Source organism: Microtus pennsylvanicus, chromosome 11 (assembly GCF_037038515.1).
Source record: "Microtus pennsylvanicus isolate mMicPen1 chromosome 11, mMicPen1.hap1, whole genome shotgun sequence".
Taxonomy (NCBI): domain Eukaryota; kingdom Metazoa; phylum Chordata; class Mammalia; order Rodentia; family Cricetidae; genus Microtus; species Microtus pennsylvanicus.
Window position 1 is genome coordinate 35,960,340 of NC_134589.1, and position 23,593 is coordinate 35,983,932.

The 23,593-nt window shown below is 42.7% G+C and overlaps 1 protein-coding gene across 10 annotated transcripts in view; it reads right to left on the bottom strand.

Moving 5' to 3' along the window:
• The window catches only part of Bcas3 (BCAS3 microtubule associated cell migration factor), a 499,936-nt gene that overhangs the window by 238,281 nt on the left and 238,062 nt on the right, over nt 1-23,593 (bottom strand). For 8 of the 10 annotated variants that reach the window (XM_075991231.1, XM_075991234.1, XM_075991235.1 and 5 more), the window contains 2 exons: nt 20,346-20,542; nt 16,238-16,332 (listed from right to left, as the gene is read on the bottom strand). In XM_075991231.1, the coding sequence (XP_075847346.1) occupies nt 16,238-16,332; nt 20,346-20,542 (292 nt within the window). Of the gene's footprint in view, nt 1-15,275; nt 15,669-16,237; nt 16,333-20,345; nt 20,543-23,593 lie in introns of those variants that run through there. The other 2 variants (XM_075991236.1, XM_075991237.1) reach the window with 1 other exon arrangement.

The window sequence follows — 23,593 nt, forward strand, 5'->3', positions numbered from 1 at the left end:
TCAGGTTTGGGTTAAACCACCTGGTTGGAAAACTGGGCTGGTACAAGGCAGTGTTCCAAGAAGCTGTGCCCTGTGACAGGGCAGCTTTTAATAAATATTAGCAGAGAACATTTAAACAGCACACAACTCATTGTTTTCTTTCCATGAGAAGGGAAGCAAGAAAAAGACGGGGGGGGGGTGGCTTCATGAAGAAAGCCATAGCTGAGCCAACAGCGGGAGCAAACCATAGCGGGTTCTGGAATTACATGTTACAGAACACAGGCTAACAAAATCTCCACAAAGCTTCCATTTCTCAGCTACTTCTGGCTTTATGACACAACCCAAACAGGACTTACGCTACCTAAAAATGGAACAGTGGACTCCTCAGAAGCTTGTATATGCCTGTACAGTTATGTGCAGTGTGAGTGCAGGTGCCGTGGAGGCCACAAGAGGGAGTCTGAGTCGCTGGAGCCAGACAGGGGCTCTGGGAATCAAGGAGAGAGCGAGTGCTCTGAACTGCTGAACCTTCTCCCCAGACCTAGGAGAAAAGGTTAAAGTAGTGCTCTTCTTTGTGAAGAGAAGAGACATTTCATCTCTTTAGTCTCCGATGCCTTGAAGAAGTAGGCTGGAGTGCGTTGGGAACTCTTCAACAAGTATTATCTCAGTTGAAGGTCATGGTGCTCACGTGAGTCCTAAGGAATCAAGTACCAGATGAAAGGCACAGATCTCAGCAACAAGGCGTCCTCAAACAGCCATGGTGACGCCGTCATCCTATAGCAATCCTTTGGCTACTTTTCACTTTCATTTCAATTGAATTTTTTCCTTTATTTAGTTAAATAAGGTGGGAAAAGTTCGAGAGACTTGTATTTTCAAAATGTTTCTTTAAATAAATGCAGAGATGTATGACTTGATCATTCCCTGCTCAAGGTTTTGCCTCCCCCTAAACTGGAATAAAGTTCTTAGCATCTGCTAACACAAATGTGTGGGTAGGGGTGGAGTGTGAGACAGGACACCAAGCCCACCCAACTCCTGGAATTTCTACAGAAAAGACAAAACTTTCCAAGTGAAACAGTCATTTTGGTAAATGAAACCATTTGTAACTTTGGAGAAGTTTTTTCCCTTCATTCCAATGTATCATAAGAAAACTCCGCGCTGTACTTTAAATGCTGTAAAGCTTTGGCTTAGGGCAGGGTCAACAAGAGCTAAAACCGCTAATGCCATCCCCTCACAAAGCAGGACCAAGGGCACCGACGCCTCAGCACCACTGGGATGCCCAAACAGTCCCACCCAGGAGAAAAACCAAATGCCAAATACATGCCAGGAACCGAGTTTTCCAGTCCAGGAAAAAATCTGTCCATTTAGGGACCACAATGAAAACCCAGCAGCCTCAGGAGACTCCCACGTACAGACATGGACCAAGAGTATCAAAAGCAGAAGGCAGGCGCTGAGAAATGATGGAGAGGCAGAAGCGGAGAAAGGGCTACACAAGGTGGGGTCAAAGAGACACAGAAGTGTGAGCAGTCTGAATCAGAAGAGTGGCCACTGTTCTGGTCATCTTAATGGCTTCATGGATTTCCTTGTTTAAGGATGAGAAAAACTGTGTTGATGTTTAAAAACATATATGTCTTGAATCCAGTACTTCCTGTTGGAACACATCTTCAAATCACACAGGGATTAACATAGGCTCTGGCACAGAATTCCCCGGGGACCATCCTAACAGCTGCCACCTCTGTGTTTTCTCAAGGATTGGCTGGGACAACAGTATAGCCTGTTGTATATGTACACAATGTATGCATAAGCAATTAAAGATTTTAGTATTTTATCATCATTGTGGGAATGCAAGAAAGAGACTTAATGAGCCCTGTGGTGTCTAAACTGCAATCCTTAGTTTTTAAAAGTCATATTCTAATAATCCTCAAAACGCAGGAGACAGGCATTTAGTATCTTTTTAAAAAATTATTTATTTTATTTTACACGTACGTGAGAACACATGAATTTATTTTCCATGTGCAAGCCTGGTGGCTCTGAGGCTAAAAGAGAGGTGGAGTCCTCTGAAGCCAGAGCTGCACAGCAGCTGCTGTGCTTTCGCTCTCTTCTTAGGAACTGGAGGATGGGAATCAAACCTACACCTACTACAAAACCCATTTATTCACAGAGCAGATCTCTTCATTCTAAAAGTGCATTTACTAATTACATTTTCAGTGAAAAGCCATATAAAATATGCTCATAGCAAATATTATAATTTCTTTTGAGTTCTCCTTTCAAAGGAAGTGGTATTGTGTACTTAGTATTTCTGAATCGCTGCTTCACCTGAAAAACAGAAATGATCACACTGCTATTATCTCATGAGATTTTTCAAAGGATGGAAGATGTTCAGCAACGCCTACTGTCAGGCAGTCAAACTAATAGTGTCTGCTATTACGTGCCATTTGCATAATTATCATGCATAATTTAATATGGAACACAGAACTCAAGACTTATACGCAAGTTACTAATATCTTATTGAATAAGCTGGCCCAAATTGTTTTTCATGAATAAAGGAAGATGTAATAAAAACGTTAATAAAAACTATAAAGTACTTTTCATGATAACAACCAGAATTAAAATTTTTAAAGGGGCATCTACTAATTTACATATATCAATAGGTTTTTGTCTTTTGTTTTGCAATAGTGCCTTCTATATCCTGGGCTGGCCTGGAATTCACTATGTAGACAAAAATGACCTTGAACTTCTGAACCCTCCACTTCCACCATGCATGGTTTCTTTGGTTCTGGGAATCAAGCCCATGGCTTTTTGCATGCTAGGGAACCACTCTAGCAACTCAGCTACATCTGAGGCCTCAGGAGGTTCTTGAACACAATTATTCTTGAAAATATATGTGTTAAAGCGAACTACAGTGGGACCCCACCAGCAGTAACAGCAGATGACGGATTACTGCAGAGCCCTTCAGCTCTTAGTGTTTTGAATACACCAGCCATAGTTATCATTTTGCAAATGGAAAAAATGGAAAAATAAAAACTGGCTAGGAGCTGGCAAAGATCAATGGCCAGGGGATGAGATAAAATGAATGTATTTATGTCTAAGGTCTATTTTTGGTTTGTTGTTTGCTTTGACAGGTATTTCTGTGTATCTGCGGCTAGACAGGCCAGGCTGGCCTTGAGTTCAGAGAGATAGGTCTACCTCTGCTCCCAAAAGCTAAGATTAGACTCATGCCCTACATACAACTCAGGGATACTTTCATATCTGGATTCCTTCTTAAACTTACTGAAAATAAACACTATGACATGGTCTGAGGATGACGCAGAAAAATAGTTTTTAGTAGGCACTATGATGAGACAAAAAGCAACCATAACTTTAACATGTGAAGACAGAAGCCGCGAGGATGGGATCTTGAGGGCCTTTCCGCGTGTCCAAGTGGCTGAGAGCCTTGCGATCTTTACGGTAATAAATATTGTAGGGCCCGCAGTCCCCCGGGACGCCCCACTCAGATGCTATTCCACAGCTGAGGAGCAAGGTGTCAGCTCCATTTAGAATCAGTGCGTGTTGGGCTTTTTAAAAGCGTTAACACGTATTTTGAAAAAGCAATTAATATTTCTCAGGGAAGCAGAGTCACTTTGCCCCCCTTGCTCTGAGCTCTTGCTAAAAAGGGGGAACTGTGAGCTGCAAACATGATTTCCTCAGTCTGCATTCTCCCACTGGGTGACGGAAAAGAAGGATGACCTTGAGTAACCACCATTTTCGTAGGAAGAGAAGAGCCCTTAGCTGCAACACTGCATTTCCTACTTGGAAACAACTGATCACAACTTAAAGGTCTCCTTGTGACCTGCTTGTGAACCCAAGTGAGCCACTGAGACAAGAGTCTAACATCATCCAAGCTTCACCAGAGAGCTTTGCCAGCGGCTGTTTGAGAGTGGAAATGGTGTGTGCAGTAAATAATACCGAGTGTGTGTGTATACTCCATATACTTATATACACATATATATACTTATACTCCGTACACCATAGAACGTGGTTAACTAAAAGTTTGTATGGGGCTGGAGAGGTGGCGAGGTAGTTAAGAGCTCTGGCCCCTTTTCCAGAGGACCCAGGTTTCATTCCCAGCACCCACATGGGCTGACTCCAGTTCCACGGCACCTGACGTCCTCTTCTGATATCTTCAGGACATAGACTCAAGAAACGCATCCATACACATGAGATTAAGATAAAAATAAAAGAATCTGAGTGCATATTAAAACATAATTTCTAGGTCTCTCTCTCTCACACACACACACACACACTCTCTCTCACCCTGATGACTTCATGAACACAACTAGGTTCTCTTGAATGAGGTGTTAGTTAAGATCCTGGTAAAGAAGCCCCAGACACACACTAGTGAGTGACCACTCACTCACTATGCAACAACAGGCAACAGTCATTTCATGTCCCTTGACCTCAGCTGTATTTTTTTTACCTATAAGCACTTAAAAATCAGTTTTGTTTTACACATATAATATATGTATGTAGTCTAAAGATTTCAGGGGATGATTTCCATTTCTCACTGCTCTGTGGTCGCTCAGTTCCCATTCCAGAAGTAGCTACTACTTAAATCAAATGTAAAATTTTGACTCCCATGTTCCAGGCTGAAATGTCGAATTTAGTAACTCTACTGAGTCCTTGTTATGTTTAGAAATCCATAGGATCTAAAGAATCTGAGCTTGATCTAGAATGGAAAATGATACCCCAGACACTTTAATATTGGGTAATAAATGCAAGAGTAAATGTTTAAGAAGACAGAAAGTGAAGCGAGTAAAAAGAGAGATTGAGACCAGGGCTGAGGCAAGCAGACGGCTTCAGACAGTGCAGGACATTCTCTGTGCCTCAGGCCACAGGATCATGCCCTTCTGGTGGCTATGAAAGCTCTAACTAAGGTATCTGCAATAATATGAACCATGTAGAGGAGATAGTACTAACCAGGGGCTCAGCTGCTATCAAGCTTAACTTTGGGTGTTACGTGTTCATATCAATTCACATGTATGTAAATTTCCTTTTGAAGCAGAGTGTCCCCACGTAGTCCATCTGAGCTCAGGAAAATTCTTCTCTTGGGTCGCCAGAGTAGCTGGAGCCACGGAGGCTCCGTCATGCTTTTCTGGGCAGTCTTAACACAGGGTATGTACAGAGTGAGAGGTGCTTTCCAAATTACACCAAGTGGAACACTCAAGATTGCATTTAACATGACAAAACCTGACTGCACCCTCTCTTGGTGTTTCCTACGACAAAAGTATAAGCCAAAGTCAGGTAATTTTTAATGACTTACTAATTCTGACAATTCTTAAAAAAAACCAAAACAGTTGGGCTAAATAGAACTTGGCTCAGATTCCCACATGTCAACATCCTATGCCATAACGGGTTAGCTGAAATGACGAATTTTCAGAGTCCCTCAAGGAAAGCTGGAAGGCAAGCCAGCACGGCCAGAAGGAAAGATCCCCCCTCCTTCATGGTATGTTCACCAGTCCTGAGAGAGCAGAAGTGTGGTAGCACCAATGCTCTAGAACTTCTCCAGAGTACCACCGAACATGGGGCTGTAACACCTTGACTTTCAATAGGAAACATTCTGTGAAAACACATGCAGGTTTTTTTCTAATTTTTAAAGATTTATTTTATGTTTATGAGTGTTTTGCCTGCCTGCATGCCTGCCTGCCTGACTGCCTGCCTGCATGTGTACCATGTGTGTGCCTGGTGTCCTCGGAACTGGAAGTATGGAGAGCTGTGAGTTACGACGTGGAGCTGTAAACTGAGGCAGGCCCTTCCTAGAGACAGCAAGAGCCTTGAACAGCCAGTCCATCTCCCCAGCCCAACTCATGCAGTTTTCATAGAATGATAGAACTTTCCACAGAATATCTGTCACTCACACAGGAACAATGACCACAGTATAAAGACCAACCTAATAAAGGAAGACAGGCCAAGGGCACCTCAGGCCAAGGGCACCCCAAGCCAAGGGCACCCCAAGCCAAGGGCACCCCAGGCCTGAGAGGAGGAATGGAGCCAGGACTCGGTTAAACTTCCAGTCACTCGCTGATAAAAGCCTCGTGTGTGATGGGAAGTAAGTGATCCAGTTTAGAACACCTGTGTTCTGTGGCATGTAAACCACAGTGTGAAGGGCTGACTCGGAGTCTCAAAGACACTTTTGTTCAAAAAATTACATTTATTTTTGCATGAACTGCGGGGGTATATGGAGGTGGGAGATGATTCCCTCTTTCCATCATGTGGGGCCTGGTGATCAAACTCAGGCCTCTACCGACTGAGCTAGCCCAAAGAGGTCACAAGGGGTCACAAGCAGAGGCTGAACCCTAAGGTAAGCAATGGGAGACCGGTCAGAGACAGACCTCCAGTTCCTCCCCTTCTCCTAGCCTACACTTTTTCTTTCTTTCTGTCTTTTTGTTCCCCCTGAGACAGGGTTTCTCTGTAGCTTTGGAGCCTGTCCTGGAACTAGCTCTTGTAGACCAGGTTGGGCTCGAACTCACAGAGATCCACCTGCCTCTGCCTCCTAAGTCCTGGGATTAAAGGCGTGCGCCACCACCGCCCGGCCACTTTACTGTTTAAATGTGGCACAGTGGTCCTGATCACTAATCTCATGCTATTTGGTCCACAGAACAATGAACTCCGTCCTTGTCCTTGTGGCTGTTCTTGGATCACACAGCCCAATCCACTAACTCGACTGAGTTCTTGACGGTATGGAAAACACCAAATCAGAAGTGTTATTTAAAGCCCCGATTCAAATCTAGGTATTTGGGTCAAAGAAACTGGAAAAATTCACAGCAACAAGCTGTTCGTTAAAGCCACGACTTCTGCAAGACATCAGGAAGGTTTCAGAGTTCATACGGAAACTTCCCGCCCAAAGTTCCAAAGACACCATCACCCTGAAAGCCTTCATACGGCGAAAAGCAACACAGACAACATTTACGGATTTACTGATTGATTTATTTATTTTATATTTATTGTCTACTTTATTTTTATTTATTTATCGGGGGGTCTCAGCCCCAGTACTCTGAACATAATCTTTTGTGTAACAGGAAATCATTTTAGAATGCCCAAATAACTATAGGTACAGGTCAAGAATTCCCGAGCATATTGATTACATCTCCATGGAGGAAGGACCCTCCAGCACCGTCTGTACTCACCCTGACAGCGATGGCTTTTAAGTATCTGTGACACTAAGAATTTCATTCCTATCAGTGCCAGGACTAGAAAGCCAATGACCAGTCAGGCCTGTCAGTTGTTGCCCGAAGCAACAAGGACAAGAGGGGAACTCATCGTCCTGGAATGTCATCTGCCAGCTGCATTCACACATTTGCACCACCCGAATAGCTGATTCTCTCGGCTCCACACGGCTCATTTCAGCACACGTGGTTTCGGAGTGAATATGTGATCAGGTAGGGCAGAAAGAGATTTGGACTCATCTGAGGTGTCACCATAATGCACTTTTGATAATTCCTAGCATCAGGAACGAGGTGTCTTAGGATTTCTTCTTGGGATGTTGAGAGATGGACCTGTGATCCTAATTAAGGAGGATGAAATGGGATAAGACACTCAGAGACACTTAGCACAGTGCTGAGCGTCCTGCCGCTAATAAAGAAATACGGCTTCCTGATAGCATTTCCTCCTGTCTATTGGCAAGGGTCCTACAAACGCCTCACAGAGCCTGAGCTACTGGGAGACGGGGGTCTCATGCTGACAGGGAACCTGAAAAATCCCCTCCCCTTTCCAAAGTCTAGTTTATCAAAACCGAAAGCTAACACCCAAACACAGGGAGGAGAGAGAGTTGGTGTCTTCAGACTGCTTCTTCCTGGCAACAGCCTGGAATCGCGCATCTACAATTTCCAAGAGGTCAGGGAATTCACAGCCCTTCACGTATTTCCGTTTCCTTTGAAAAATTCCTTTGCTCCCATTATTTGTGCGGAGTACAGGGCTTACACAGCCACTGACAGCCACCAACCTCTCAGATGCGGCTCCTCTGTTTCTCTTTCACTCTCTGTCATTTTATAAGTTCTTGTTTTCGAAGGCCTGATTCTTTCAACTCCTTTGGTCTGTTCCCTTCAACGACTATTTATTTTGATTTCTGAGACAGAGTTTCTTAGTTGCTGTTCTATTTCTGTGAGGAGACACCATGACCAAGGCAACTGAGAAAATAAAGCATTTAACTGGGGTCTGCTTACAGTCTCTGAGGTGAGTCCATGACCACCATGGTGGGAAACGAGGCAGCAGACAGGAAGACATGGAGCTTGAGTAGTAGCCGAGAGCTTACATCTCTTTTGTTTTGTTCTTCAGACCAGGTTTCTCTGGGTAGCTTTGGAACCTGTCCTAGAACCAGCTCTTGTAGATGAGACTGGCCTCGAACTCACAGAGATCCGCCTGCCTCTGCCTCCCGAATGCTGGGATGAAAGGCGTGCCCCACCACTGCCTGGCTGAGAGCTTACATCTCATTCATAAACTGGAGCTAGAGAGCAGCGAGACTGGTGCTGTCCTGGGCTTGGAAACCACAAAGACCATGCCTCTAACAAGGCCACACCTTCTAATCTTCCCCCCAAAGTTCTACCAACTAGTGGCTATATGTTCAAATATGTGAGGCTATGGGGACAACTGTGGTCTTACGTAGACAAGGCTGACCTTGAACTTATGATACCCTGACTAGGCCTCCCAAGTCACAGGCATGTGCCAACATGCCTGCTCAATCCAGTCTCTCTGGTAATGCACACAGGAGTCACAAAATATCACTTTGGCTCTTTTTCAGATTTTGTCCATTTTATTCAAAGAGAAAATTGTACTATAAAAATGATACAAATACCCTCTAACATGACTAGATTCTGTAATGAAATGCTAACCCTTCACAGCATAGGCCTGAGACAACCATGTTCAACATCACTATTTCTGCTGAACAGTGTTCAGAAACCTAAGCAAGTGTGAGAAGGGCAAACAGAGAATGGGAGAGATCAAAATCAACTTTGCTGACTACACACAGGAACAATACAAAATTCTCATGGGATACAAGTTAAATATAAAAAAAGAATTTTATCTTATACACAATGAAAACTGAAAAATGAAATGTGCTATTATGTTAACATCAAATAACATAAATACATTTTATGAATGATATGTCAATAAAGTTCTGAGAGATGGAAGAAGGTCCAAATAAGAGGCATCTACGAGAGAATATTTAAAAGTCTGGTTGCTTTCAGAAATGACCCCTGCTCTCTTGGCCTCCTGAGTGGCTGCGACTACAGCATACCGGTGACATCTGCTACTTTAAGGGTGTCAGTTCTCCAAAACTTCAGGTACAGATATGATGAAACCTCAATCTAATATTTATTTTTTATTTATTTATTATGTATACAATATTCTGTCTATGTGTATGTCTGCAGGCCAGAAGAGGGCACCAGACCCCATTACAGATGGTTGTGAGCCATCATGTGATTGCTGGGAATTGAACTCAGGACCTTTGGAAGGACAGACAATGCTCTTAACCTCTGAGCCATCTCTCCAGCCCCCTGAAACCTCAATCTAATGACAGCTGAGTTCAGCAGGATTGACAAGTTGATTACTGAATGTATTGGTGCAAGCACGCACACAGCAGTAATTTTCATCCCGTTTCTCTCATAATCCCTTTCTGCTAATCCACACGCACGCCCCGGACAAGCCTCATTTATTCACCTCATGCAGGTCAGCATTGAAACTATTTACATAATTATTAGTCTTGGGCTTAATAAAATCTTTTTATTTTTTATGTAGTTATTTTTAAGTAGCCTTGGCTGACCTTGAACTCAGTCCTCTGCCTCCTGATACCTAGGACCATAGACACAAGCCATCACACCTGGCCAAAGTCCTTAGGGATTAAAGTGAATGGCCTTTGGTTGGCCACACTGCTGGCTATGGTGGGACAGACAGAGCACTGATGCCACCCTCAAGGTTGGAAGATTCTTTGCTGAATTGATGCTGACAACCTTAGCTTCCACATGGAAGCTAACATCCTACCAGTCACCATTTCTTCCTGATGACACTAACTTCTTTTGTCCCATTTTGCACCAGGAGCAAGTCAATAAAAGCATAATTTAGACTAGTACCAGTCTGGCCGTTTGGAAAGCAGTGTATCTTTCCTGAACAATGACACCCTTTACTGCAAGATATGAAAAAACTACATTAGTTAATATTATCATACATCTAACCAGAAATCTCCTTAATTATTGGGGTCCTGTAGAAAGAACAGTGAGATACAAGGTTCTCAAATTTCAAATTTTCAGTGGAATGATCTAATTTTATTATTGGAAAAAAGTATCTTTTGTTTTCCTCAAACTGACTGAAACACTGATTTTATATATATATTTAAATCACATAATATCCACACATTGCCACCTGGTCTTTCAGCTAGAAAGGCATTCCTCAAAAACACTGGCCAGGTCAGAATAACTCTAACAATCACATCACTGCTGGAGCTGCTTTCTGCCAGTGCAGCCGCTACGTGCATTCAATCCTGCATTAACTAGTGAACACCTCCAAGAATCTCCAGTCACAAACCAAGAAGTGTTAAACACGCAGCTAATTATGCTGACACCGCGTGAGAGTCACTTCTGACTGGGGTTTCCCGGGCAGAGTTCTTACGGACTAAGGTAGACCATGGACAACTTCCTTTGTTAATGGAAATATTCTTTGTTGTTGTTGTTGTTCGAGACAGGGCTTCTCGGTATTCTCAGTAGCTGTGGAGCCTGTCCTGGAACTTCACTCTATAGACCAAACTGGCCTCGAACTCACAGAGATCTGCCTCCCTCTGCCTCCTGAGTGTTGGGATTAAAGGCATCCGTCACCACTGCCTGGCATTAATGGAAATATTCTATATGTTGGTTTTAGTGGTCATTAGATGATTATAAGAATTCATTTCACCGGGTTGTATTACTGGACATATGCACTGTGGCCACACATAAATAGAATAATTTTAAAGTGTCTCCAAAGGTGGCTCACAGCACAAATTTCACAGCTGAAGCAAACTGGTAATAACAGCAAAATTCTTTTAGTAAAAGAATAAAGTTTTTTGTTTTGTTAGATACTCAGTCTAGCTCTGTTGTTCAGGCTGTTCTTATGCTCATGGGTTCAAGCAATCCTCCTGCTTCTGGGAGGACAGGACAGGACACTTAGGAAATGGTCATTCTGCAATACTAGTTACAGACAGAGCTATGACAGCAGCCACAGACTCAGGTTAGCTTCCCTTGCTCTTGCTAGCACAAGCTTCCAGAACTTGACCTTTCTCAGGAACAAACATTTTCATTTGGATTATTTGTTTTAGCTTTCTCTGTGCTGTTCTCGAGCACACACAGTGGAGTGTCAGGGGCCCAGGCTCCAGCTCGCTGTCTGGGGGCGGTCTCAGCCTGCTCTTTACTTGCCTGGGGGCTTGCTGTGCTTCAGAGTGCTTCAGTTTGTTTCCAGTGCACAGAGGAGACCGGCAAGCTCACGACACAATTTACAACAGTGTGACACTAACAATTTAACACTCGCGTCACTTAGACAAATGGAATTGCTGCTTCAGACTTGAACCGTTTCTAAGACTGCCCCACGCATCGCCCCGTGCCCCCGTTGGCTTAGGCATCCAACTGCATGAAAACTCCAGGCGTGTGCTTTCCTCATGGCCAAAGGGGAGTTCATGCTTTGTTTTGTTCTGTTCTGATGTATTCTCTAAAACTTACTTTTAAATTTTATATGAAGGGTAGCTGTCCAAAGGATGAATGCCGATTTAATACCCATACCTTATCATCTCAAATTAAAAATGCTAATCTTAATAACTGAGTTTGGATAGTTCTTCTTCAGAGGGGCTGTTCACAGACCAGTGCTGAGCCTTCTTTTAATTTTGCCCTCTCCCTAATCCTCTTATTGTTCCAACACAAGCGACAAGCCTAGAGCTTTCGTCACTTTATAATCACAAACAGTATCTCGAACTGTGTGACTGGAAAGACTTAGCGTTTATTCAAAGGATTACCTTCATACTTCTAAAGAACATTACACATTTTATATCTGGGAATTATCTTAGGAAATAACTTAAATACATCCCTTCCAAGGAAGCAGAGCCCAAACTCTGCATAGGAATTCTCATTTTCCACTTAAGGCGGCAGAAAACAACAGTGGGGTAGGAAGAATGACTTACTGAAGGCTTCAGCAGAACTTACAGACCATGAATAGAATATCACAGCTTCTCCAGTCAGATTTAGTTTATGACCACTGCCCCACAAAGCTGGACCGTGGGCAACTGAATACCCTTCCCATCAGCACCAGAGATTATGATGGCTGAGAAAGTCTATCTCCCATTTAAATGACAACAGCAGATCAAGTGACAAGTTCTGTCTCCTCCAAGGACGGGTCCAGAATGTCTGTCCTCTATCTCTGTTGATAAGCACTGGTCTCACACTGAGGGAGGGTGACCTGGATCTCCAGCAGTTCTTCAATTTAATATGCAAAAACAAGGTAAGAGGACACTAGGCGATCTTAAAGGTAGGGTGGACAAACCCAGGAACAAACAAGTGTGCGGAAAGAAAGGGGTGAGGTGGCAGGAGTGAACAAACAAGTGTGCGGGAAGAAAGGGGTGAGGTGGCGGGAGTCTGCGTCCCAGCACTGGGAAGGTTGTGGTGGGAAGGCTGGAGCTACATGGGGAGGTTAACTCTGGGAAAAAAGAAAAATGGAACCGGGGAAACTAAGTTCAAATGAGACTGCAGCTGCTCCCTCCTTAGAAGTGCTCTACTTTAGTTAAAATACAGGCATAGCGTATTAGGTATAAACAATGAGAAATCTTAGGTATTTAAAGTGAAGAGAATTCATAGAGTAAATATATAGAAATTAACCTATTAAAGTATTATTTATGATTCAAAGACACAGTTTGTAATTCTTTGGATGTATAGAAAAGTGAGCAACCAGCGCAGGGCCTTTTTATTTTGGGTAGACTGTATCTCTCAGGAAAAAAATTCAAATAGTGTCCCCTTTATCTCGAGTCTAGAATATCTCACAATCACTCAATCCCCAAATTTAGGCTATCCACTGTTTTTATTTATTTATTTTTTTTTTGGTTTTTCGAGACAGGGTTTCTCTGTGGTTTTGGAGCCTGTCCTGGAACTAGCTCTTGTAGACCAGGCTGGTCTCGAACTCACAGAGATCCGCCTGCCTCTGCCTCCTGAGTGCTGGGATTAAAGGCGTGCGCCACCACCGCCCGGCTCTACCCACTGTTTTTATTCTGCACCAGAGTTAAGATGAAAATAATGTCCACTTATCAAACACCTATGATCAGAGGAGAAACTAAAATGTTCTGTGTTTCAACCAGTAAAGCGGACTGGGTGTGTGTTCTACAGGCACCTCTACATGAAGCAGTGAAATGGCAATTAACTACATGATAGATTATGAAAGAAAACAACTAGAAAATGAAGTAAAACCCTGCTTATCTCTTATGGTTCAATAGAATAAGGTCGCACAAAAACATAACTAGCTAGCTAAAATAATGCATGTATGTCTATGCACCATGAGTGTGCAATGTTTGAAGAGGCCAGCAGAGAACACTAGATCCCCTGGATCTGGATTTACAGACAGCTGTGAGATGCCATCTGTGTGCTGGGAACTGAGCCCAGGTCCGCAGGAAGAGCAAGTGCAGCAAGTGCTCCTAACAGCTGAGCCATCTCTCCAGCACCCAGAAACAAGGTTTAAACAAAATAGTTTCACTTTGAAATGTATTATGTGTCAGAGAGCATGTGTGTGTGTCATAAACATAAATTCTGCAACAGATAAGTTATATTTGTACACACACACACACAATTTTTTCACTATCTTTACAAAGTTTTCATGTCTAAAAATATTAGAGGGCGGTGGTGGCGCACGCCTTTAATCCTGGCAGAGGCAGGCGGATCTCTATGAGTTCAAGGCCAGCCTAGTCTACAGAGCTAGTTCCAGGAAAGACTCCAAAGCTACAGAAAAATCTTGTCTCAAAAAAAAAAAAACAAAAGACCACCACCACATGGTTAGACAGAGGAGGTTCCGTCACCAAAACCGAAGGACAGCTATAAAATATGTCAAAGGGAAAATGGGAGACAATAGATAAAGCAGTACAAAACGGAACAAGGAAGTGCACAACAATGAGACCTAAAAGAGGAGATCCCACACTGCGAATCTTCCCTAAGCGACAGGTCATCACACGTCTCCCAATAAAGACTACTCAAACGCACGGATCGCAATGAAAGGAGCACTCCCTGATTCAGGGACAATTTCAATGAATGCCTTACTTTTAAAAATAGGACCTGTTAGAATTGCCCTATTAATTTCTTTCCACAAAGAACTACAACCACTTAGGCTCATTTTGTTAAACATTGGGAGAATAGTGGCTCAGTAACAGCAGCGACCTGATTACAGTAGAAGGTAGACGGATAGCAGAACATTAGCCATTCAACCAAAAACACAGATTCTTCATCAGGAGATCCAACACATGTGTGGTGGCTGAAGAGAATTATCCACTAGAGTCCAACTCCTCGAGGCTAAAGCGTCTCTGCTCAGAGTGAGAGAGAGAGCTCACGCTCACCACCCTCATTGGTTCAGAGAGGAAACATGGATTTCAGGAAGGAAAAATGGGCCTAACATAAAGAGATAATACTAGAGCTTGGCCACAAGAAAAAAAAAAGTCCCTTCTCTACCCAAACTGTTGGCAATTTCAAAGGTTGAAGGCCACAAAGCAACAACCCACCAAACCTTAGGCTGCACCTTTGATAGTGATGCAAGCAGATCAAGTGTGATCATTTACTCTATTAGTCAAAAATCAACTTAAATTCAATTTTTTTTAAAAAAATAGATTAATGGTTCACTAAACTTTCTCCTAATCTTGAAACAACTTAACCTTAGAACTAAAATTGTTCTATGATCAATATAATATGCATTATTGCCTCAGAATACTATATGAAATACATCTGACACTTGGCAGCATGCATTACTAGTGTCTAATTGTTTGACGGCAAAATTAATAATATTTTATTAATATAAAGAAGGCCTCGATTGAATACTGAATAAATACGTCAACACAGTAAGCAGTAATTTCAGACCAGCTCCCTGTTAGCACTGGCCTATTGAGACTGCCCAAGTGTTGGTTCCTTACAGGTCTCAGTAGCCCCATTTGATGCAGGGAAGTCAGGACATAGCTTCCCCAAGACCCTGCCTGTTGCAGGCAGCAGCCCTATTTATCAACCTAGAGCAAAAAAACAAGGATACGTATGCTCATCAAAGACCCCTCATTAAAGTGGAGGTGTAGGCACGGATTTAGACAGCTTGATAACATTTGAAGTTTAATAAATTGACCAAAACAAGCACATAGCTCAGAACACTAAGAAAACAGACAGAATCAGACGGCAGTTTTGTAACGGGTTCCGCTCTCTTTCACAGTTTAACCCTCAACCAAATCAACTGTTTGTGAGGATTTTGAAACTAGCATAGATTACAATCTGTTCTAATTCAACTGTTCAACCACTGTGGAACTGTGGATAAATCCCCGATGACATTGTTGGGGACACAGCCCTCCGGTGAGATCTTCAGACAGTCCCCACGTGCAGCAATACTGTGCGCGGCACCATCCTCCCCTCCTTCACTCGTCTTAACCACGAGAGCGCATTATCACACTCAGCTCCATGGTTCACCAGGCTTGGCTGAGATCAGCTCTAGAATACAAACGAAGGAGGTCCAGCCCAGAGTCACTAAGGAGCCCCGTTCCAGATATCAACGCTACACACTCAAGGGCTGATGGCAAGGTTAGGAAATTAATAACTATACTGACATACCAGGGCTAACTGATGAGTTTCTAAGCGCCATGCTTTCTGCAGTGAAACTATCTGAGATACAGCATTCGGATTGCCTCTGCTGCCACAGACCAGGCACTTTGATACTCCACAGGTTGAGTAAATTGAATCCATATATTGTATTTACGCTCTCTGTCAAGGCTGCTGCTTGACATTTCAAGTGATCAAAGGCGAGCAGTCATCAACCCTGTAGTCTTCAATACCATGTTTGTTACATTTAATCAAGGCCCGGCTCCACCTCCCCACTCAACCAACACTAAGAATGTCTGAATACACGGCAGTTTTCAGTAGCAAATAGAGGCACAACTCTGTACAGAGACATAGAAAACCCCAACCAACAAAACAAAAGGAGAAAGCAAATGGGCGTCATCCTCTATGATGTGTAAGAAAATAAAACTCAAGAGCAGAGAAACGCCCTGCAAGCATCCTACCGGAGGCAGCATCAATCACCGTGGAAACTCCCCTGCGATCAGATGGACGGGATGACCCTGGCATGCTGACTGGGTCAGAGCGGACCGGCTGGATCCTGCAATGCAATTTCATTTAGTTCACATATGTTACTGGCATGGAAACTGTCACTTCCTACAACAGACCTTAAATCAGGAGTGCTGGAATGGCTTAATCCATTAAAGAGCCATACGTTCTACAACCAGACCAAAAAGGAGCTACAGCCCTGAACGCCTACACAAAGCCAAAGCTCTAAAAACATGACGTTCCCACCTTACCAGGCACACTCTAACTTCTTCTCATTAACCTGTGTTGTGCAGTAGATTAAGAAATGAGTTGAAAAACTGAAGTGAAAAAATGAATTGGAAAAGAAAAAAACAGTAAAAACTTTTGGCTTTTAAAAGTATACATATGGGGCTGGAGAGATGGCTCAGTGGTTAAGAGCACTGCCTGCTCTTCCAAAGGTCCTGAGTTCAATTCCCGGCAACCACATGGTGGCTCACAACCATCTGTAATGAGGTCTGGTGCCCTCTTCTGGCTTGCAGGCATACACACAGACAGAATATTGTATACATAATAAATAAATAAATAAATAAATAAGTATTTAAAAAAAATAAAAGTATACATATGAATATTTCATGAAAGGCTTTTGAGCATAGTGCAATAGAAGATAGCAACAATACAGCCAATCTACCTGTCTATCTCTGTATAGATACATATAAATATAGACAGACAGACAGATAGTCTCTGTCTTAAACTCAGAGACCCTCCTGCCTCTGCCCCCCAGTGTTGGGATTAAAGGTCTGCACAACTATATTTAACATTCCCATGTCATCACTACTCACTGTTATTTTATTAACAAGAATAAGACAGGATAAGAAGATTGTGCTGCAGAGGTCAGCCAGGGCAGCAACTAAGTAACTTCCATAAGATTATCAATTAACATGTAACAATCAATTTGGACCGCAGAGAAACTGGTTTATTATATATAATATGAAGCTCAAGAAGGATAAGGTATAAATGCTGAATCTCCAGTTGCTTTAGAACAAATACTATAATGATAATAACTACAATTGTTATTTAATATATTTAAATATATTTAATAATCAACAAACAAAGTTAACACTCTAGTTAAATCAAGCACAAACAGTTTAAAGTTAGATTTAAAAAATACTAGGAGCTCTTTCATATTTAGAAAGGAAAGAGGGTCTTGAAAAAAAACTGAAAGATTTTGAAAATGTACTGTTATTTAAAAATAAGTTATAAAATATTAGGAAGACTATATCTAAGAAAAGATGCCCAGCAGAAGCTGCAGGAAACAAGAGGGTAGACTATGCACGTGGGCACTAAGGATGCTTTCATGTGACAAAAGGGGGTGGGGCCTTCAACAGCACCTGGTGACAGTGACTAGGAAATCAGTGGTAGGATCTTGTGTGTTTCACAGAAGAGAAAACATAGTTTAGAAATAAAGGTCTCCTGCTTTAAAAGTTTTACTACTAATACTTTCATAATCGGGTGAGGCTGTCAACACAAATCGCTGAATGATGACCTCGACTACCTAAGTTAGCCCAAGTTTAATAACCAGCAATACAGAATGTGGTCCAACAGTCTATGTTCACTGTCTGACATCTTAGAGTCATGTTTAAAAGTTTGAACAAAATGAAGTTCAAGACGGAAGTCACTGAGAGATGAGCACTGAACACAGGTTTAAACTAGCGCTAGGAGACAACCTCACCCTTAAGAAGCAAGCTTAAAGTGCATCAAGGCTTGGGGAGGTACAACGCGGCAGAGCCACCTGCCCGTCATGAACAAGGCCCCAAGTTCCATCCTGAGCGCTATGGAAGGGAGGAATGGAGGGCGGCAGAGGGAAGGAATGAAACAAAAACGGGAAGAAATGAAAAAACCAAGTTAGGCTTAGTGGTACATGCTTACGATTCAAGCATTAGTAAGGAAAGAGAGGAGGGATCGCAAGCTCAAAGCCAGCCTCAGCTATATAGCTAGAACAAATCTGGCTCAGCAGTCAAGAGCACGGGCTGCTCTTCCAGGGGTCCTGAGTTCAATTCCCAGCAACCATAAGATGGTGACTCACAACCATCTGTAATGAGATCTGGTGCCCTCTTCTGGCCTGCAAGTAGACATGCATGCAGAACATTGTATACATAATAAATAAATAAAAAAAGAAAGAAATGAAGCATTGGTGGAGTAAAAGCAAAATCAAAAAAAAAAAAAAAAGGAAAGGAAAAGGAGTAGGGACTAAGGACCTTTCTGAAAGCAAAGAAGTTTCTATTTCAAATTTCCAGACACATTCTGGTATAGAACTAGCATAACTCAATGAACACACGGGACAGGAGAAAAGAGACGTGAAGAGTGAACATAGCCCAGCTGTGTTACATCACACCTATCATCCCGGCACTCAGCAGGAGGCAGGCGTATCTCTGTGAGTTCGAGACCAGCCAGGTCTACAAGAGCTAGTTCCAGGACAGGTTCCAAAGCCACAGAGAAACCCTGTCTCGAAAAACCAAAAAATAAAAAAATAAAAAATAAAATAAAAAAGAACCATTCTGACTTCACAGTGAGCTGCAGAACAACCTGGGCTACAGAATCAGAACCAGTCACTAAACAAAATAAAAATTAAAACCAAACAAAACCCTGGATTATGGCTTTAGCAGTAGATCTAAGGAGTCGTGCAGGATTGGGAATGAGAGGAAGAGTTCCTGTCCAGACAGTTAAATGGTCAGTACTTTGGAGACCATCACAATAAAAGTTAGGCGGGTGAGTGGCATCATTTATATCCTGGCCCTTCCGTTCCCTGTTCCCAAACTAGTGCCTGACATGCACACAACTATGTCCTGCATTTAAAGAATGTAAACAAATTCTGAAAGCCTCATCTAGCCTGGCAACAATTTTGTCTTTGTTTTGTTTTGAGACAGGGGCTCTCTTATGTGGTCCAGGCTGGTCTTGAACTCACAAAGATCCAGCCATCTCGGGGTATGATGGCTAGGCATGGGCTGTCATACCCAGTTTGGTTTTGTTATTTTAATCTTTTTAGAAATTTTTATACTTTATTTTTATTTTTTGTACATTGATGTATATCTTTATGAAGTTACTAGATCCCTTGGAATGGGAGTTATAGACAGTTGTGAGCTGCCATGTGGTGCTGGGAATTGAACTCAGGTTCTCGGGATGAGCAGCAGTGTTCTTAATCACTAAGACATCTCTCCAGCTTTGGTTTTGTTGTTGTTTTTTTTTAATTTATTGCTATTGACAAAGAATAAAGGCATATTTCATCCAGAGATTAAAATATAATTTCCCATAATTTTATTTAAAAAAAACAAACAATGCATAATATTTAAAATTTTGCAAAAGTATTCTTATGGCGTTGGACTCACTAACCCACCTAAGCCTCCTGGATGCTGGGATTAAAGATGTGTGCAATTATACCCATCAGAGTTTATTACCAGACTGATGGGGCTGACTGGACTCAGCCACAGGCATATGGACACCCCTTTAGCCCTCAGCCACATCCCAGTCCTCGAATTCTTTTGAAAGAGAAGACAAGTATAATAAAGACTGTAAATTAAATGCTATGCTAATGCGAGACTACAAAGTTTAAAAATAACTAAACTGAATCATAAAAATAGAAATGAAAAGCTTTCTCTTGAGACATGTATATGATTCTGACAAGTAGGAAGGAGAATACGGGTCAGGAAAACCCAGGCCACCAATCACACACAAAGCACACTGACCCTTCATCTCGCGTGATTGAAGGGAAGAAGACAGGCACAGGTGCAGGACTAAAGACAGCAGTTCCGGCTTCAGAACGAAGGCAGAAGGTAAATTCGCCAGTCTGAACAAGAAGCACAAACTGGACAGCTTTTTAAAGTGCTCTGGCATTAGCAAAAAGATATTTCAGAACGAAAATAATCTGCAGCATGTGGTCAGCCCGAGAGATGACAGTAAATGACAGTTACAGATGGAGTCAACAATAGGATACTGTGTCAACAGGAGCCGTGAACACTGCACAGGACACTCGTTACAAAGGAAGACTTTCATCCTGTCTTAGAACTAACCTCCTGGTTTCCCCTCTCTTACCTGAGACTGTTGAGATCTAGATCATCTGTATCGAAATCCAAGAGCGGCTGTGGTGTGTCGCTCGGCCCGTGAGACTGCAACACAGACGAACTAGAGGATATGACCGTGGTCTGGCCTGAGGGGTGGATGGTTTTAAACTGGAACTGGGGACCCATCCACAGGCGTCTGTGGGGTCCAGTGTGTGTTACAATTTCAACCTGAAAAAGAGACAGGGTCGTGGTTCAACATATTATGGTCTGCAGCGGTAACTTCTTGTTCTTTTAATAGCCACTTTCCAGGTTAGTGGAGTAAAGACAGTCGGAGTACCTGAGCCCAAATACAACCACAATCCTAACTTACGAATTCCTGTTCGTCCTGGAACGTCAATTTAGTTCCCACTCCACACAACCGATGACTTCTAATGCCTTAGACATCCAGTGCTAGGGGATGCAGCACTCCCTTCTGATCTCAGAGAAGCTATACTCAAGTATAGAAACCCTGATAAACATACACACATGCATACGTACATAATTTAATATAAAATCTTAAATAAATCTAAATTGCTTCCTGCAAGAGCCATAGTGTAACAAAAAGGCCAATACCAGGGATGAGAAGCCTGTTTAGGTCGAAGCTCCACTCACTCATTTTCTCTCTCTCTCTCTCTCACTTTCCAAACCCCACCCCTGAGGAAGCCCGCCAAGTGGCAGCTCCCCACCACCACCCAGATGCTCAAGACCATGAAGACATGGTATTTAAGACCCAGCCCATAGACAAGCCATGTGATTTCTCCTCACCAATCTCCCCCCAGATTAAACCTGGTTTTATTAATTCAGCCTGATTTGATTTTTTGCATCAGCAGAGAGACTCAATATTGGGGTGCAGAAACCCTTTCAAAGCCCTCTTTTGAACTGATGGTCAGGGTTGTCAAAGACTCTCAAAACATTATAGGCTGCTGCTGATGACCTTGGTTATGGCCCAGATGCAGATGAAAGTCCCTATTGCTGACCATATACTTCAGAGGACCCAGAGGGCGTGAATGGGTCTGACCTGAAAGTCTCCTACCTGGGAACTAGCCTTCATGATACCACAATTTGCCATTCAAGCTTCTAAAGGAGGAAAGCAAACCAGCTATGATATCTATGAACCACAACAATGACCAGCAAGGCACAAAAACATTAAGGTCACAATCATGACACATATGCCTGGGTGGTTAGCAACAACTCTCTTAAGACTAGACCTGTTTAAACCCTGGACTAGAAACCTAGCCAACTACCTGAAGTTCATGGGGTCATGGATCTTTGAGGAGATTCTAGGGCCTCCACCTTACTAAATTACATTCTCAATATCGATCATTATGCCCACAGATTAGTTCACACCCCTCATCAAAGGAAACAACTCTTTCAGACAGATGGAAACCATTACAGAAAATGTAGAGTTGGGGAGTTATTCCCACATCTAAGCCTCAGGGATTATTGAGGCAGGAAGTTTGCTGTGAGATTGTGTCTCCAAGAAATGCCCAAGAAGGTACACCAATGAAGTCTCACCTACATGGCTGTCTAAACATGACTTGAACAATAACGACACCAACAGACATGCTAATATGGAAGAGGGAGTTCTCACAAGCCTCAACCAAGACCAAGAACTGCAGGCAACTAAGGGATGCCAAGGGGGATAGACAGTCTCTCCCAGGAAAGGGCACACACATTGGTTATCCAATACCAAATGGTCAGCCTTGAACACTTACATATATTATACAGAATAAGCAGGTTGTAATCATATTTAGGAATAAGACACACACACACCACACCACACACACCCCCACCACCACCACCACCAACAATTAAAGAGAAAAAGAGCATGGATTATAAAGAAAATGGGAGGGGGGTGTACATAGGAGGGGAAATTATATAATTATATTATAATCTAAAGAGAAATTTCACCTAAAACTGTAGAAGTGTACATACATCAACATATCCACAATATATGCACCATATTGTGTATCTAAAACACAAAAATCCCATGCAAGCGAAAGGAATTGCAGAGTTGGAAACCTGAGTTGTGGACCCCATGTAAGGAGATCAGCTTCCGAGGGACTGACCGACCGCCTTTGCAAACTCAACGAAGCCAGCATTTACCACAGTGAGGGCATGCAATGGAAGCGACTAAAAGTAATTCTCTCAAGCTCTTGAAAACAGTGCAGTTGTTCTTGGCTCTAGAAAACTAAGATAAGGCCCAAATCATCTCACAGATGAAGCTGGACCCTTGTACAATACAGTAGCATATTTACATTGCTTCCAAGTTTTCTCACGTCTACTTTTTAAGTACATTTTTAAGATTAATTTCTATCTATGTGTATGTATCTGTGTGAGCACACATCACTTGTGTGCAGGTGCCTAGGGAGTCCAGATGATAGCACGGGATCCCTAGAAGCCGGATTATAGGCAGCCGTGAGCCACCCCATGCGGGAGCTGGGGACTCGGTGCACTTAACTCCTGAGCTGTCTCTCCAGCGCTCACATCTATTTTAAATAAAGGAGCTATTATGTTTTCTCTCATGTAACTGATACTTGATCAAAATGTTTTTTCTACTGTCATAAACATTGACAAGGAGTCTACACACAGTAAAACAGTAATTCAAAAGTTTTATAAGTATCAAACTCTACGGAAGGGGTGGGGCATTGCCAGGATTATACTCAATATTGTAAGAAAAAGGAACAGAAGACGGGGGAATCTGAAAATGGCTCCGCAGACGGCCCTGGGAACAACAGCTTCTACAAATCTTCAGCAAAATCCAACTACTCTTCTCCCAGCCTTGCCATTGCCGTGTCCACACCTAGGCCTAATCAAACTGGCTCGCACATGCCTGGAGTCCTCGCCCTGATTCTTTTATATTTAATTACGTTTCTAAGATTCCAGTGATTAAGTTTTAACAAAACACAACTGAAGCGGAGTGCAAAGGCCTCCGACTTCGAGAGGGCACAGGCATCCCGGTCTTGGAAGGATATTCGCATACCCACTAATGACAGAGAGAACACTCAGAGCAAGGACAGTGATTTCTGATTCTCAGAGTTGCACTCGGCAATGTAAATTAGGCCACAGATAAAGAATTGTGTATATTTTAAGCTCAAAACTGTGAGTGTCACACAGCCGAGAGGTAAACATATGCCCGTGCAATCTCACTGAGGCGCTAGCCAGATGTTGCAGTATTCACACGCCTGCTGTGTGCAGGACAAACATATTGTATGCACTTCCACACTGACAGCACACATT